General features: G+C 37.5%; 5 protein-coding genes across 8 annotated transcripts in view; all 5 read right to left on the reverse strand.

Annotated features, from left to right (window-relative positions):
* The window catches only part of LOC149618679 (uncharacterized), a 123,909-nt gene that overhangs the window by 76,579 nt on the left and 30,648 nt on the right, over positions 1 to 16,682 (reverse strand). The gene's annotated exons all lie outside the window — the stretch shown is intronic.
* LOC149618682 (uncharacterized) lies at positions 844 to 16,601 on the reverse strand. Of its 2 annotated transcripts, none has more exons than XM_089855186.1 (2): positions 16,583 to 16,601; positions 844 to 4,397 (listed from the first exon to the last, which is right to left on the reverse strand). In XM_089855186.1, exon 2 carries the CDS (start codon positions 4,327 to 4,329, stop codon positions 1,888 to 1,890), a length of 2,442 nt encoding a protein of 813 aa, XP_089711312.1. In that variant the 5' UTR covers positions 4,330 to 4,397; positions 16,583 to 16,601; the 3' UTR covers positions 844 to 1,887. The 2 variants fall into 2 exon arrangements, with proteins under 2 accessions (XP_089711312.1, XP_089711311.1); XM_089855185.1 differs by lacking the exon at positions 16,583 to 16,601 and adding an exon at positions 6,298 to 6,387.
* On the reverse strand, positions 6,853 to 11,802 carry LOC149618683 (uncharacterized). 2 transcript variants are annotated; one of them, XM_089855188.1, is made up of 3 exons: positions 11,730 to 11,802; positions 11,299 to 11,386; positions 6,853 to 9,026 (listed from the first exon to the last, which is right to left on the reverse strand). In XM_089855188.1, exon 3 carries the CDS (start codon positions 8,968 to 8,970, stop codon positions 6,967 to 6,969), a length of 2,004 nt encoding a protein of 667 aa, XP_089711314.1. In that variant the 5' UTR covers positions 8,971 to 9,026; positions 11,299 to 11,386; positions 11,730 to 11,802; the 3' UTR covers positions 6,853 to 6,966. The 2 variants fall into 2 exon arrangements, with proteins under 2 accessions (XP_089711314.1, XP_089711313.1); XM_089855187.1 differs by lacking the exon at positions 11,730 to 11,802 and having other exon boundaries at positions 11,299 to 11,618.
* The window catches only part of LOC149618684 (uncharacterized), a 49,115-nt gene continuing 42,180 nt past the window's right edge, over positions 9,748 to 16,682 (reverse strand). The window contains exons 5-6 of the mRNA XM_089855756.1: positions 11,345 to 11,386; positions 9,748 to 11,075 (exon numbers count right to left, since the gene is read on the reverse strand). Of these exons, the coding sequence (XP_089711882.1) occupies positions 9,765 to 11,075; positions 11,345 to 11,386 (1,353 nt within the window). The 3' untranslated portion in view covers positions 9,748 to 9,764. The remainder of the gene's footprint in view (positions 11,076 to 11,344; positions 11,387 to 16,682) is intronic.
* On the reverse strand, positions 11,975 to 15,379 carry LOC149618685 (uncharacterized). Of its 2 annotated transcripts, XM_089855192.1 has the most exons (4): positions 14,748 to 15,379; positions 14,596 to 14,649; positions 14,411 to 14,507; positions 11,975 to 14,352 (listed from the first exon to the last, which is right to left on the reverse strand). In XM_089855192.1, the coding sequence occupies exon 4, from the start codon at positions 14,297 to 14,299 to the stop codon at positions 12,860 to 12,862; it is 1,440 nt and encodes a 479-aa protein (XP_089711318.1). In that variant the 5' UTR covers positions 14,300 to 14,352; positions 14,411 to 14,507; positions 14,596 to 14,649; positions 14,748 to 15,379; the 3' UTR covers positions 11,975 to 12,859. The 2 variants fall into 2 exon arrangements, with proteins under 2 accessions (XP_089711318.1, XP_089711317.1); XM_089855191.1 differs by having other exon boundaries at positions 14,596 to 15,379.

Genomic DNA, 16,682 nt, shown 5'->3' on the forward strand with positions numbered 1-16,682 from the left:
AGGTTTTTTTTTAAAAAAACTTGCCATATGACCAGAAGAGAGAAAGCACTTTTAATTAAAAAAAGTGGACACTGGCCACTTAATACCTTGGAAGTTTTTAGTTAATTAAGTCCCCTTAGGGCCAGTAGACCCTAAAAACATTTAATTTTTAAACTGGCTCAGCTAATTTTTAGAGTGGACATTTGTCCAGGGCCAGCACCTTATTTCTCAGCAGTCTGGGAAATAAGGATATTTTTTAAACTAGTCCTTGGGACCAGTGACCCCCTAGTGTCCGAAATAATGAAGTGGTCTCCGTAGTGGTCCCAGCCTTTGTTCTCCTATAGATTTGCAATTAATAAACTGGTCCCGAGGACCAGTAACCCCCACTTCTTGAATTAAAAAACTAGTCCAAGCAATTAATAAACTGGTTTTGGACCAGAGCAAGTGCGCTATTTCCCAGTCTGTTTCTCAGCCTGGTCAGTGACTCGGGGTCAAAGCCAACTCGATCACGCGCCCATGCGAGGATTCGAATCATTCGAGGAACATCAATTGTCAGAGTGAGAAATAAGGAATACTTTCAAACTTGGTCGTGTGACGAGTGTAGTGCAAGGGTTTTTTTTTATAAAAGAAACTGGTCACTGTCCACTTATTATTCCTACGCGCTGAAAAAGTATGGGAAATTCCCGGGGACTACTAGCATCCCGGGAATTAAATTTTTATACTGGCCACCGCCTTATTTCTCAAATTACCACACTGTCAATTGAACACTAAACTCTACTGAGGTTTGAAACGAATGACGTTTGAAACGTAGATTAACTAATGTTAGAAATGCAAATTTACTAAAATGAAATAAAAAATTCAACATTTCACTTTCAACTTGCAAAATTTAATAATGCTTTTGTCACGCAACTTTTTGAAAGAAACCAAGAACTTCTTGGCAGCTACATTTAGATGATTATGGAAGTTACAAGTACAAATTTGCAAAAAAAAATATATTTTTTTTCGAAATCAACAAAGTATCAAATAATAAAAAATTTTCAAAATTTTCTCTTAAAATTGAAACATTTTTTTAAAAAAATCAAAAAGCAAAATAAAAACTTGCTGCATTTCGGAGTTTTTAACTTAAAAAATATCACTGAAGTTTCAAATGACAGTAATATTTTAAAACAAATGTTTTCTCTTTAAATTTAAACATTAAAAAAAGCAAAACAAAACAAAACTTATTTCAGAGTTATTAACTTTAAAATATTATTGAACTTTTGATTTTGACATGAGTTTGAAACATAAAGCATAAAGTACGAGCATATTCTTGAAATTGGCTGCGCCATTTTCCACCATATGAATTTATGAGGTTTGTTTGATTTAGTTCCAGCAGAACAAGGTACAAGCGTATCTAAGAACTTCTTTTGATTTCTTAGTTCAAAAAGTTTTTGAATGAGGTAGTAGGTGTTTTGTCGTTAGGTAATAGCCTTTCGCCGAGGAAGTGTAGTGTAATATTGTAATGCACTTGGGAAACACTGCGTGGTTTTTCATTTCCATTCAAAGCAAAACATTGAAATTGTTTTTTTTTTCGTATTGACATCATAAGACGCGATTTTAGGAGTTCAAAGAAGGAAATAATTTTTTTTAAGGTTTGCAGAAAACATTGGTACATTTTGAGGCGAAACTATGGTTAGTTCTTTGTTAAAATTTCAATGAAATGCGGGATTTGCATGTTAATTTTCAGAAAATACAGGATAACAAACAGCCAAGTTCAGAAATTCAAGATAGCTAATTGCAAAACGAATTTAGGACAACTTTCGAAAACATAAGACGAAGACTGTCTAAAAATAGCGATTTAAAATGTTAGGTATCAGTTTGTCAATCTGCTCTCTCGAAGTCGCTTCCAATTGTCATTCTCCGTTTGCTTCAATAATTGACCGAGCGTGTCTTCAATTCTCTTAATTCTTCTTTTAATTTAAGTTCTCTCGTTGTCGCCTCCAATCTTTCATTCTCCAGCTTTAATTTCAGTGTTCTCAGTTCTTCTTTCAAGTCTTCAATATTTTCAACTGAGTCGTTAATGATTTCATTGGCTAGCGCCATATGGGTCTCACTAGCCAAATCCAAAGGTGTTTTCCCATTTATGTCAACTGCATTATAGTCCGCTCCTTTAGACAAAAGGAGACTTAAGATATCGACGTTCCCAATATCATGAATATCACCTTCTTTAGGGATTTCAGAGACAACTGTTTTATTTAAAGTGGCATAATGCAATGCAGTAAGACTTTTGTTATTCCTAGCATTAACATCCGCTCCTTTATCCAAAAGAGACTTGACCACATCGACCAAATTCAACTCAGAAGCCTTCATTAAGGGTGTTGTCCCATCTGAATCAGTCAGATTACCATTGGCACCTTTTTCAATGAGCAACAGTGCCGCATCTGATTTTCCAAATTCACAAGCCAATTGTAATGCCGTTTTTCCATTTTCATCAACGGCGTCAATGTTGAGACCTTTCTTATCCAAAAGAGACTGGATAACAGCGACTCGATGCTGCTGGATAGCACTCGTTAACAGTCTCGTTGGATTAAAATCAGCCTGATTAACATCGGCACCTCTTTCAATAAGCAGAAACGCCACGTCGGATCGTCGATAATCACAAGCCAATTGTAATGCCGTGTCTCTCTTTTTATCAATTGCGTCGATGTTGTTGACACCTTTATCCAAAAGAGACTTGACAACATCGAGTAGATTCCATTTGGAAGCACTCATTAAGGGTGTTGTCCCATATGCACCGGCCAGATTAACATTGGCACCTTTTTGAATGAGCAGCAATGCCGCATTGGTACTTCTAAAATCACAAGCTAGTTGTAATGCTGTTTTCCCACTTTTATCAAAAGCGTTGATATTGACACTTTTATCCAAAAAAGACTTGACAACATCGAGTAGGTTATGGATGGAAGCACTCATTAAGGGCGTTGTCCCTTCTGCATCAGCCTGATTAACATTGGCACCTTTTTCAACGAGCAGCAATGCAGCATCGCATTTTCCACAATCACAAGCCCATTGTAATGCCGTTTTTCCCTTTTTATCAAGGGCATCGATATTGCCACCTTTACCCAAAAGAGACTTGACCACATCGAGTAGATTACGGCTGGAAGCACCCATTAACGGTGTTGTCCCATTTACATCGGTCAGATTAACATTGGCACCTTCATCGATAAGCAGCAATGCTGTATCACATTTTCCACTATCATAAGCCCATTGTAATGCCGTTTCTCCGAATTCATCAACGGCATCGATGTTGGCACCTTTATCCAAAAGAGACTTGACAACATCGAGTAGATTACGGAAGGAAGCACTCATTAAGGGTGTTGTCCCTTCTGCACCAGCCAGATTAACATTAGCACCTTTTTCAATGAGCAGCAAGGCCGCATCGGATTTTCCATTATCAACAGCCAAGTGCAATGCCGTTTCTCCATTTTCATCAATGGCGTCGATGTTGACACCTTTATCCAATAGAGACTTGACCAAATCGACTAGATTTCTCTTGGAAGCACTCATTAAGGGTGTTGTCCCAAATGAATCAGTCAGATTAACAATGGCACCTTTCTCAATGAGGAGCAATGCCAAATCTGATTTTCCACTATCACAAGCCCATTTTAATGCCGTTTCTCCATTTCGATTAATGGCGTCGATGTTGACACCATTTTCTAAAAGAGACTTGACCACATTGGATAGATTACCCCTGGAAGCACTCATTAAGGGTGTTGTCCCCAAATCTGAATCAGTCAGATTAACATCGGCACCTTTTTCAATAAGCAGCAATGCCGCATCGGAGTTTCCATTATCGCAAGCCCATTGTAATGCCGTGTCTCCCCAGTTATCAACGGCGTCGATATTGACATCTTTATCCAAAAGAGACTTAACCACGTCGAGTAGACCAGTGCTGGAAGCACTCATTAACGGTGTTGTCCAATTTGCAAAAGCTGGATTAACATTGGCACCTTTTTCAATGAGCAGCAATGCCGCATCCGATTTTCCATAATCACAAGCCAAGTGTAATGCTGTTTTCCCACTCATATCAACGGCGTCGATGTTGACACCTTTATCCAAAAGAGACTTGACCACATCGAGTAGATTATGCCTGGAAGCACTCATTAACGGTGTTTTACCGTATATAGTCGCATTTACATTAGCACCCCTTTCAATAAGAAACGAAGCTACATCGGATTTTCCATTATCGCAAGCAATGTGTAATGCTGTATTGCCGTTCTTAGTACAGTTGATATCGGCACCATGGTTTAACAAACTGACCACTTCATTCATTTGGCCATTTTCAACGGCAGCCAAGAACTCTTTGTCAGACATATTGTTGACGTGTACTTCGATCTCTATTTTCTAGTATTATGGGTAATTTGCAGTTGATCGTAACTCGCCTGAAAATAATAATAACAATAAATATAGATGAATATCCAAACCGTTATTTGAAGAATAAATTATTGTCTAGAATAATTAAACTACTCCCAATGACCAGTGCCATTATCCTATGTATTTAAGTTGGAATTATTAAAGTAGACGGGATCAGTGAGGCTCGGGGTTTGAATTAAAAAAGTGGCCCGACTAATTAATAAACTGGTTTTTGACTTGTCTTATTTCGAAACCTTCTCTAGAGACGTGTACAGTACATTTTAGCGACAATCAGCTTCAAACTGAGACAAGCCAAGTCAAACTTTTTATGCCATTTTGGGCAAAGGCTTAAGTTTATTACTTAATTTTTCTAATTAAACATTGTAAGCTCTCACTTTGAAGACCAAAATTACATTGAAACTGTCTATATTCCTCTAAAACTGCAAATTATGTAGATCAAAATAAAATATCTTAAATGGTGCAAAATAGCACGAAAAACTACTGTCTGAGAGGAGTAAACCTACTATACTTCCAAGTGAGAGGAGGGTGTAGATGTTGCACTCGTGTTTTCCCTTAAAGAGGCAATTCACGCAAGAGGGAGCAGTGATAGGAGCGGACCCCAAAAGCTAATACTTTTAAGTCACGAAAATTCTTTCGTATTAGCTATTTATTTATTTGAATGCAGTAGTCCACAAAGCCAACAATGTGACGTTTACGTGAACACCGTGTGTTACTGTGTTTGCTGTTTGGTATGGGGTGGCTTGTCATCGGTATTCGGTTGTCATGCACAACCTTGAAGGAGAGAGTAATGGAGTGGAAACCTCCATACCTTAAGCGTTGCCTTTGTACCCCCACCTACGGCACCATAGTCCTCCCATCATCCCCAGCGGTTAGGTAGGGTCGTGCCGGACGAAATTGTAAAGGACGCTCCCTCTATCTCAAAAATAGAAGCTAGTTCTCATTCAAATAAAATGGCGCTACGCGGCAGCACTTAGCAATCGCCTACGGAAGGGTAGGGGCGTGTGCGAGGTACACTGGGAGAGATATGGTGCCGCACAGTCTGGGAAATAGCACACTTCCTCTGGTCCAAAACCAGTTTATTAATTGCTTGGACTAGTTTTTAAATTCAAGGAGTGGGGGTCACTGGTCCTCGGGACCAGTTTATTAATTGCAAATCTAAGGGAAAACAAAGGCGGGGACCAGTCCGAAGACCAGTTTTTTATTTCGGACACTAGGGGGGTCACTGGTCCCAAGGACTACTTTAAAAAATATCCTTATTTCCCAGACTGGTGCCGCAGGTAGCCCATCATTTTCTTTTTTTTTTTGCTGTATGTCCGGGGACAGGCTGGGGCTGGTTAGCCATATAGCCTGGGGCGCATGAAGTTTAAGAGTTTGATTTTAAAAATGGTTGTGGAACCCGCGTTGACAACATCCTCTGGTAGATTATTCCATCATTTCCAATCCATCTGACTCCCTTATCCCTGGCACAACGTGGATAAACAGTTGAGGTATAACTTAAAATTTTCAGCTACTCGTTCACTACGTGGGTTACCCTAACTACCACTGTCAAGTTTACAATGGGTTTTCAGGGATAATTCTACCTGTAGTCTCGCTGCTTCAATAAGTCTAATGTGAAGATTTTGATGCTTTTAGGAAACTTATAGTCAATTTAACATGAACGTAACTCTTCAATTACAACTCGCGAACGCGTTCAAATGTTACAAAAAACTGTCCTTTGTTTGGACATAATTTTCCATCAATCTTTTGACCAAGGCTTAACCGCAAAACCGTTTGGGGGTGGGGCTTTGGAGCGATAAGGGAATATGAAAATAGACCGGTAAACGGTTGTTTTAAGAGATAAAATCTAACAAATATAATGTTCAGAAAGTATTGAAGGAAAAAAAAACAATAATAATAAATAACAATTACCTTGTTAAAGTGGTGTTTTACAACGAAATGAAGGAACGACGGGCGCCGTGACTGCTGTATAGTGCTTTACGTGAGCACTGAGCAGACGACTGTTAATCCCGCGGCGCTCAGCAACGAAAAGAGTGAATGGGTGATGCAAACAGACCAAATAAGGTATAACTTTTTACAGACTTATGAAAAATTATTTGCAATCTATAATTTTAATTAAAGAACATTTATCTAGCCAAAAATATTAATATTAATACGATTAATACGAAGGTTTGACTTATTTTCGTGCTAAGTTATGCCACTGTGAAGTAACAAGACGTAGTGCTGTTTCAAGGAAACACTGTAAAATTTCTTTCAATACTTCGATAATTGAAAAGAACCTAAAGAAGGAAAACTTATTGGATTCGATATAAAATCGCAGCTAAAATTGACGGAACAACATAAAATTTCTTTGGAACTTTTAATATAAATTTTGGTCAATGTATTAATAAAAGTTAAAATTAAAACTTGCGTATTATTACCACACACTAAAACCATGCTAAAACTATAACAAATTGTGCGAATAAATTATCGTATGAAGAAAACAAACTTTATTTCAAAAATACTAATGTTGGAAAACGATATACTTTTGACATTTTTTTTTGAAGAAATAAAGGTTAAGGAACGTATATGGAGATAAGTTTATTGTGATGGAATGTCTTTGTCAGATTTGATTCTAATAATTGGAGCATCTTCATTTTTCCGCAGAAGAATCTTGCCATCTTGAACCCAAACGAATTTGTACTGGTTCTTTTTAGCGAATTCTTTGACGCGATGCAACAATTTCTTGTTGAAATGAGTCAACTTCTGGTTGATGTAGATTTTGTCATCCTTGAATGATTTATCCAAAGATGATGCCAAGATTCCAGTTGACCTCTTCTCTCTGAAGGCTTTCAACCAAGTCTTGGCCGTTTCCACCCTCTGAAACGTGACCACGATAGATCTAGGCTGGTTGGTAGCTTCTGGAAAGACACTAGTTTGACGACAGACACCAATCAAATCGCTTGGAAAGGCCAAACCCAGATGGTGAACTATAGAGGCTAATATAGATGTCAGGTTTTCATCGGATTTCTCTGGTAAGCCGTTTATTTCCAAGGTGTTGAGTAGTTGCTCTTGCTCAGTGCCGTTCAGTTTGGACTCAATTTTGAATCTCCAGTTATCTCTTTCCGGTTTCGAAGCAACCAGTTTTGGTTCAGAAGCCAAGTTGTCGGCAATTTCCTTACATGACTCTGTCATATTGGCTAATAGTGGGGTGACTATTTGGGGCATTATAACCTCAGCCGAAGATGCTGGTGACGTTTCTACAGCAACACTTGAGACTAATCCTTCAAGTTTTATCTTCAAATTGTCCATGTCTTCTTTCAATTCCCGTTCACTTTTACTTGCCACCAATTTGCCCTTTTCCGTTTGATTCAGTAATTGTCCCAAGGAGGCCCTGAGTTCTGTCAACTCTTCTTTCAATTCCCGTTCTGTCTTGCTTGCCTCAAATTTGTCGTTTTTCCTTTGTTTCAGTAATTCATCCAAGGTTGTTTTCAATTCACGTTCTCTGTTGCTTGACTCCAATTTGTCGTTTTCCGTTTGTTTCAGTAATTGATCCAACTTAGCTTTTAGTTCTGTCAACTCTTCATTCAATACCCGTTCTCTCTTGCTTGCCTCGAATTTATCCTTTTCTGTTTGATTCAGTAGTTCGCCCAAGGTGGTTTTCAATTCACTTTCTCTTTTACTTGCCTCTAATTTGTCGTTTTTCGTTTGCTTCAGTAATTCATCCAATGTGGATTTCAGTTCTCCAAGCTCTTGTTTCAATTTTTCAGATTCTTCAACCAAGATGTTGGACTGCGATTGTAACATCTGGACTGAACTCGCCGCGATGGAGTTCTTATCAGTCTCCAATTGGTTCTTAATGATTTCCATCACTTCCGTCGAATTATTATCTCTAGCCAAATCCAAAGGTCTTTTCCCATTTATGTCAACCGTGTTATAATCCGATCCTTTAGACAGAAGGAAACTTACGATGTCGTCGTAGTCACGTACGGCAGCATGATGCAAAGCATTACGGCCTTCATTATCAATAGCATGAATATCCGCTTCTTTTTCGAACAGAGCAACGACTGTCGGATATGAAATGGCACAATGCAATGCAGTCAGACCCTCGTTATTCCTAGCATTAACATTCGATCCTTTATACAAAAGAGACTTAACCACATCGACAAGATTACGTTCCGACGCGCTTATTAACGGTGTTGTCCCGTCTGCATCAGCCAGATTTACATCGGCACCTCTTTCAATAAGCAGCAATGCCGCATCGGATTTACTATAACAGCAAGCCAATCGCAATGCCGTTTTTCCCCTTTTATCGACGCCGTTGATATTGGCACCTTTATCCAAAAGACGCTTGACCACATGAAGTTTACAGCGTAAAGACGCCACCATCAACGGTGTTGAACCCCTATTATTAGCCGCACTTACATCTGCACCCCTTTCAATAAGCAATAATGCCACATCGCTATGCCTTCCATTACAAGCGCAGTATAATGCGGTTTCGCGAAAACAATCAGCATAGTTGATATTGGCACCACGGTTTAACAACCGGACAACCACATCTTTTTTCCCCTCTTCCGCAGCAAACAATAATTCTTGACCAGACATTGTGTACTTGACTCTCTTTTCTAGTATTTTAGGTAACTAGCAGTCGAGATAGTAGCCTGAAAAATAAAACAAAATAATATTAATTTTGGTGTACTGATTACATGGCTAAGTACTTTTTTAAAAAAAACCTTGGGACTTTAATGGCATAGTGTCGTCTATTTTTGCCAAGTCGGGAAAATTGCGGGCTTTCACAAATTTTTCAGTAATAAAAGCGTTAATTTATTTGGAATATATAAAAAAAGCTTTAATTCTAATAATCCGACCATCTTCTAAGACCCAATTGTCCAACAAGCTGCTCTATCGCCCCTATTTAAGGCTCTGATCTCCATAATTTACTTAACATCATAAGTTTATAGGATATGTTCCATAAGTATGACATCACTTAGACATAATGAGAGCTACAATTGACTACACGCGGTTTTGCAGTCCATCTTCCTATTCAGTAATAATAATAATAATAAAAAGCTTGATTTGGATATTCCCATTCAGTTGGTGTAACTGGTTTACAAGGGAGTCCGATTAAATTATTAACTTAGTCTGTGCTAAGCCTTTGACAGCGCCTCACGCCGAGACCCTCACGAGAATCTATGACCTACGTCCTCATAACAAGCTCTTAAGTAACCAGTGAAAAACTTATGGAACATATCTTATGAACTTACGTTAACATTAACACACGTGACGTCCCAAAGAAAAATAAAGGACAACAAATTTATTTCAAATATATTTGGGTACATTTAATTCTTATCAATGTAAAGAAAACTTTAAAAGAAGTTCGAATTTAGAATATCATATATTTATTGTGACGGGATGTCATTGCCAGATTTGATTCTAATAATTGGAGCATCTTCATTTTTCCGCAGAAGAATCTTGCCATCTTGAACCCAAACGAATTTGTACTGGTTTGTTTTAGCGAATTCTTTGACGCGATGCAGCAATTTCTTGTTGAAATGGGTCAACTTCTGATTGATGAAGATTTTGTCATCCTTGAATGATTTATCCAAAGATGATGCCAAGATTCCAGTTGACCTCTTCTCTCTGAAGGCTTTCAACCAAGTCTGGGCCGTCTCGACCCTCTGAAACTTGACAAGAATAACCCTGGGCTTGTTGATAGCTTCCGGATTCGCAGTCGAATAACGCGATACTCTAACCACGTCATTGGGAAACGGTAGTCCCAAAATACCGGCTAAAGCTTCTACGATTGACTCTAGAATCTCGTTTGGTTTTTCTTCAACTCCCATTATTTCCAGAGTGTCCAAAAGCTTCTCTTGTTCGCTCTCATTCAATTTTGATTTTAGTTGCCTGATGTTGTTATTCAATTGACTTTCGACTGAAGCGTTACTCGCAGTAGAAAGAGTTGATTGTAAAGGTTCTTGGCTGTTATCTTCCACCATGGTGAGTAGCTGAGGTCCAACTGCAGCGGAAGAAACTGAGCAATAAGACTGACCAGTCATAATAGTTGACCCTGACTCTGCGGAGTCTTTCTCCACCATATGCGATTTCAGTTGATTTTCATCAATTAGAAACTTCTCGCTGCTAATTCTTTTTACTTCAGCCTGCAAGGAAGTTAATTGTGTCTTGAAGTCTTCCTCGTTCTTACGGACTTCCGCTTTTAGTTCCGCCTTAATACTTTCAATTCCAATTTGAACATTACTCTCTTGGGATTGCACTGAGATCAGTGTCTGTTTTAAATCAGACAGTTGCAATTTTAGCTCGCTGAACTTTCGTATATTGAACAATTGGTCGTCATTAATTCTCTTCATATCAGCCTGCAAGGAAGCCATTTGTTTCTTCAATTCTTCTTCATTCTTACGGAACTCCACTCTTAGTTTAGCGATATCATTCTCATTTTCAATTTTCCTGTGAAACTGTTGGTATTGCATGGACGTAATACTCTTTTGCAAATTAGACAGCTGCAAGTTCAAGCTTTTATTGCATTCTTTAACTTTTTCCATCTCTTGTTTCATTTCCATTTCTCTCTTATTGGCCATTATCTTTTCATTTTCCGTTTGCTTCAAGATAGACTTTAGTTCCCTCAACTCTATTTTTAATTTTCCCACTTCTTCAGACTCAGACATTCGACGCGAGTTTTCTTCAGCACTATTTAACTACACGTTTAACGTCTGAATTAAACTAAAAACAAGCATGGAAACACACTGAAACTTAATACACTAAACATTGCCAAGGCTTAAAGGCATATGCCAAATAATGCCATGCGTCGCCTTAGTACCATAGCTTTTGATACCGCGCCTGTGATATATGCCTAAGATATATGTTACAAGTTAAATAACTAAGATTCAGGTGTAAAATACCGAAAATTATAAAAATTACCTTGCTTGGAGAACTTTTAAAAATGTTGAAGAACACCCAGATTTACAAAAGAACGGACTTCGAAACTTCGCCGATTTTCTAGGAGTTTCTAACAAATCATAGACATTATAATACTTTATTATGTAACAAATACAAGCAGACGACTTTGAACTGTGCGTCCCTAGCCCACTTGATCACGCTGGCTGCACGGGAATTGCACGCGCTCTAAAAGCCCGTCAGTCTGGGAAATAAGGATACTTTTTAAACTAGTCCTTGGGACCAGTGACCCCCTAGGGTCCGAAATAATAAACTGGTCTCCGGACTGGTCCCGAGGACCAGTAAGCCCCACTTCTCGAATTTAAAAACTAGTCCAAGCAATTAATTAACTGGTTTTGGACCAGAGGAAGTGTGCTATTTCCCAGACTGAAGCCCGTCCCAACGATTTTTTTTACCTGTTAACTCGCGTATGTGGCGCCTCACATTATGTTCGGTCTAAACTTTCAAACCCGTCTGGTTTTAACATGGGCGTCTATGGGAGGGGATCCGTTTTATCAACGTTTTTGACAATATTAGTGCATCTACTGGTTCAAATCTCTTGAATTTTTAATGAGACGTGTATTGAAAGGTTTGATATTATCCTGTAAAATTTAAAGTCTTCAGCTATAATAGTTTTATAAAAAATAAAAATCATCACATAGTAGAGAAATTGAAGGATTTATTTATTTAAAACAAAAACTATAAAACATTATTCGACTTAAAAAGTTCAAAAACTAAATCTGGATTATGATATTTAAGCTTTGAGTACAAATATCAAACAAAAGCAATTTTTCAAAATTTTAACCTCAAAAAGTATAAAAGGAAAAAGTAAAAGTATCAAACGAGAAAGTAATTATTAAACTCAAAAAGTATCAAATGAAAGAGCAATTATTAAACTCAAAAAGCATCAAATGAAAAATAATTATTAAACTCAAAAAGCATCAAATGAAAAATAATTATTAAACTCAAAAAGTATCAAAAGAAAAAGTAATTATTAAATTCAAAAAGTATCTAATGAAAAAGCAATTTTTCAAAATTATAAAAATCAAAAGTATCAAATTTAAAGTAATTTTGTAAAATTTCTTATATTTTCGAAATTTGAAAGAAAAATAATAACATGTTATATTTTAGAGTTATTAACCCTGACCTGGAACTGTTGCGAGTGATTTCAAAAAATATCTCGGTGAACTATTTTCAACCATACAAGTCCAATTTGCATTATAAAACAATACAAACTTCACTGCGCGATTCTTCACTCCACTGCGTCAATTTTTGACATTAGTTTGATTTTAGCTCCAGCGTAATTAGGAACTAGGAAGTTTTTGCGAAAGTTCGCGGAGGAACTCTTAAATTGGAAAGAAATTCGAGCGCACTACGATATTCATTATTTTCCACTTGAAGCGGGACCTTACGATGACATTTTGCATCGTTACAATAGAAATAATTTGCGAAACTTTTTTATTGTAAAATGAAACTGGGAAATTTCAAGTCAAAATAGGATTAATAATTTTGAAATTCCAAGGGAATGTTGAATCGATATGTTAAATTACAGGTAATACAGAATAACAAACAGCGGAATAGAAAAATTCACAATAGCTAATAGCAAAACTAAAGGCAAATTAAGGACAACTTTTGAAATTATCAGACCAAGATTGTCCGAAAATGGGCGATTGAATATGGCAGGTTCCACTTTCAATTTGTCGATCCGCTCTCTCAATTCAAGTTCTCTCCCAGTTGCCTCCAATTTGTCATTCTCCAAATTTACTTTCAATTCTCTTAATTCTTCTTTCAATTCACGTTCTCTCTCGGTTGCCTCCAATTGGTCATTCTTCAGTGTTCTCAGTTCTTCTTTCAAGTTTTCAACTAAGTCATTCCTAATTTTGTCGTTAATAATTTCATCGGCTCGCGCTATATGGGTCTCTTTAGCCAAATCCAACGGTGTTTTTCCGTTTATGTCAACAGCGTTATAGTCCGCTCCTTTGGACAGGAGTAAACGTACGATATCGATGTTGCCATTATCATGAACATCTCCTTCTTTAGGGATTTGAGTAACGACTGTTTTATTTGAAGTGGCATAATGCAATGCAGTCAGTCTGTTATTATTCTTAGCATTAATATCCGCTCCTTTATCCAAGAGAGACTTGACCACATCGACCAGATTCCACTCAGAAGCCTTCATTAAGGGTGTTGTCCCATCGGCGTCAGTCAAGTTAACATTGGCACCTTTTTCAATAAGGAGCAATGAAGTATCGGATTGTCCATTATCACAAGCCAATTGCAAAGCCGTTTCTCCAATACCATTAACGGCGTCGATGTTGACACCTTTATCCAAAAGGGACTTGACCACATCGAGTAGACTACAGATGGAAGCAGTCATTAAGGCTGTTGTCCCCTCTGCATCAGCCAGACTAATATTGGCACCTTTTTCAATAAGCCGCAATGCCAAATCTGATTTTCCAAAACCACAAGCTACTTGTAAAGCAGTTCTTCCATTTTGAACAACAGCGTCGATATTGAGACCTTTATTCAAAAGAGACTTGATAACATCAACTCGATCCTTCTGGATAGCCCTCATTAACAGTGTCTTTCCATCAAAATCAGCCAGATTAATATTGGCACCTTTTTCAATAAGCAGCAATGCCGCATCGTAGTATCCATAGTCACAAGCCAAGTGTAACGCCGTTTTTCCCCATTTATCAACGGCGTCGATGTTGACACCTTTATCCATAAGAGACTTGACCACATCGACAAGATTACGGCTGGAAGCACTCAATAACGGGGTTCTCCCATTTGAATCAGTCCGATTAACATTGGCACCCTTTTCAATAAGAAACGAAGCCACATCGGAGTTTTTTTGACAGCAAGCGATGTGTAATGCTGTTCTGCGGTTTTTAGCACTGTTGATATCGGCACCATGGTTTAACAAACTGACCACATCGTTCATTTGGCCCTTTCTAACGGCAGCCAAGAATTCTTCGTCAGACATATTGTTGACGTGTACTTCAATCTCTATTTTCTATTATTTTGGGTAATTCGCAGCTGCAATAGTAGATTGCCTTTAAATAATAATAGCAATATAATAGACAAATACCCATACCCTTATTTGAACAAGAAATCATTTCAAACTTAAAGGGATACTTTCAATCTTTTACGACTAGTATTAGATCGCGGCGGTTTTAGGTAGAAAAACGAGCCTAAAATTAAGTGGGATACAAAAAATACCGACATAAAATTAAGATAAGTACGTTAGATATTTTGAAATTCAAACCGCGAAATACCGACTAGCTTGTTTTCCGAGATGCAACGTCAGAAAGGGGACCATGTTTCATTGGTTGTCTGAAAATGGGACAATGTAGAACTCTAAATAATCATTTTTTCCAAACTGGTCCTCTAGACTAGGGACCCTTGGTGTGTTGAATAATTAAACTACTTACAACATGACCAGGGCCCCTTATCCTATTATAAAAGTAGTCCGTGGGACCAGTGAGGCTCGGGGTTCGAATTAAAAAAGTGGTCCGTGAATTATAAACTGAATTTTGACTTCGAAGCCTTCTCTTGAAGTGTATAGTAGATTTTAGCTACAATCTGCTTCAAACCAACGATAGTTTCATTACAAATCCATGATTAAACCAAGGATTATTTAAAATGTCTAAGGATAAAACGCAGAGAAAGAAATATCGTAGGTAGATGTTCCAAACGGTACCTAGCGGGCACAATCGGCAAACCGGAAAGCCAATATTTTGAAGCGTCAACACGTGACCGGGTTCTTGAAAGTTTTGTCTCTCTCGCGTCTGCTCTAGTCCATGTTTTCAAACAAGGCCTTGGCCTTTCCTATTAAACTATATTAGTGTAAACTCGCCTCATATATTCTTGAACTGAATTTTTGCTTTAATCTATTATTAAAATTAAATTACGAATTTTAGGAACTAACCTCATTCTTGAATCTGGAGCTAAATGTTCTTAACGACCGTTAACAATTCGAAATAGAACTATACAGCTTTCGAAAACTATCTCTCTTTCGTCTATGCTTTCGCGATAATAAGATAGGTGGCGCCATATCTGTATTTCTTTTCCATTTGACGCACCAAAACAGTAGGTGGAGAAGAGGGGGATGGGTTAAAATTTCGGAACAACTAGAGGACATTCCCTTACTATAGAGATCTGTGTGTGCGTTTTATCCTTAGACATTTTAAATAATCCTTGATTAAACTAAGCCAAGCCAAAACAAAGCACATTTTTATGCCATTTGGGCAAAGACTTAGGTTCCATGAATACGCAGGCATTGGTTTTAATAGCATCATGGCCCTAATCTAAGCTTTAACGACTTATTTGTTCAAATTACACAATGTAAAGCTCTTACTTTGAAGTTTGAACGCCAAAAGTACTTAGAAACTATTTATATTCCTTTAAAACTGTCAAATCATGTATATCAAAATAAAAATCCTTAAAAAGTGGAAAATAGTATGAAAACTACTGTTAGGTATAAATCTACAGTACTACCAAGTGAGGGGAGGGTAGTGTTGATATTTCACTCGGGTTTTCCCCGAACGACGCGAGAGTGAGCAGTAAAAATTTATTCAAAATAGTTAAGTCATAACTTTCATTAGTAGCCCAAACACTGATTGTATCCCTTAATCTACAACAAGGAAACAAACAATTTTTAGAAACGATTGGTTAATTAAGCCCAGAACATAATATTATTACAGTAGAAACCTTGTATTGAAGGTGGTTCACATTTCTCTGGCTATGTTTAAGTTGATACTAGTTACTGTTAAAAACAAGCGGTAGAATGGACCTGTCTCAAATCAACAATTTCCCTGGTCTTGTTTTATAATTTGGCAATTTACTGGACTTTTATAAAAACAAACACTTGATGTCTTATCTCTTCTAACTAAATGCGGCATGTTTCGCGATTCTTACAACCTATAGTTTTCAAGGATAATTCTACCCATAGGCTCTCTGCTTCAATAAGTCTTATGTGAAGATTTTGATGTTTTTAGGAAACTTATATAACCAATATAACATGAACGTAATTACAACCAGCAAACGCGTTCTAATTTTCCAATAGTGCCTTTTGTTTGGAAATTTTTGGACCTTCAATCTCTTGACCAAGGCTTAACCGTAAAACCGTTTGGGGGTGGGGCTTTGGAGCGATAAGAGAATATGAAAATAGACCGGTAAACGGTTGTTTTAAGAGATAAAATTTAACAAATATACTGTTCAAAAAGTATTGAAGAAAAAAAAAATAATAATAATAAATAATAATTACCTTGTCAAATAAGCCGTGTTTTGCAACGAAATGAACGAACGACGGACGCCGTGAGCCAGTGACTGCTGTATGGGGTGCTTTGGTGCTTTAGCTGAGCAGA

The sequence above is a fragment of the Phalangium opilio genome, unplaced genomic scaffold, assembly GCF_054372755.1.
Source record: "Phalangium opilio isolate 3A_F unplaced genomic scaffold, DU_Popi_V2 ptg000209l_1, whole genome shotgun sequence".
NCBI classification, from domain to species: domain Eukaryota; kingdom Metazoa; phylum Arthropoda; class Arachnida; order Opiliones; family Phalangiidae; genus Phalangium; species Phalangium opilio.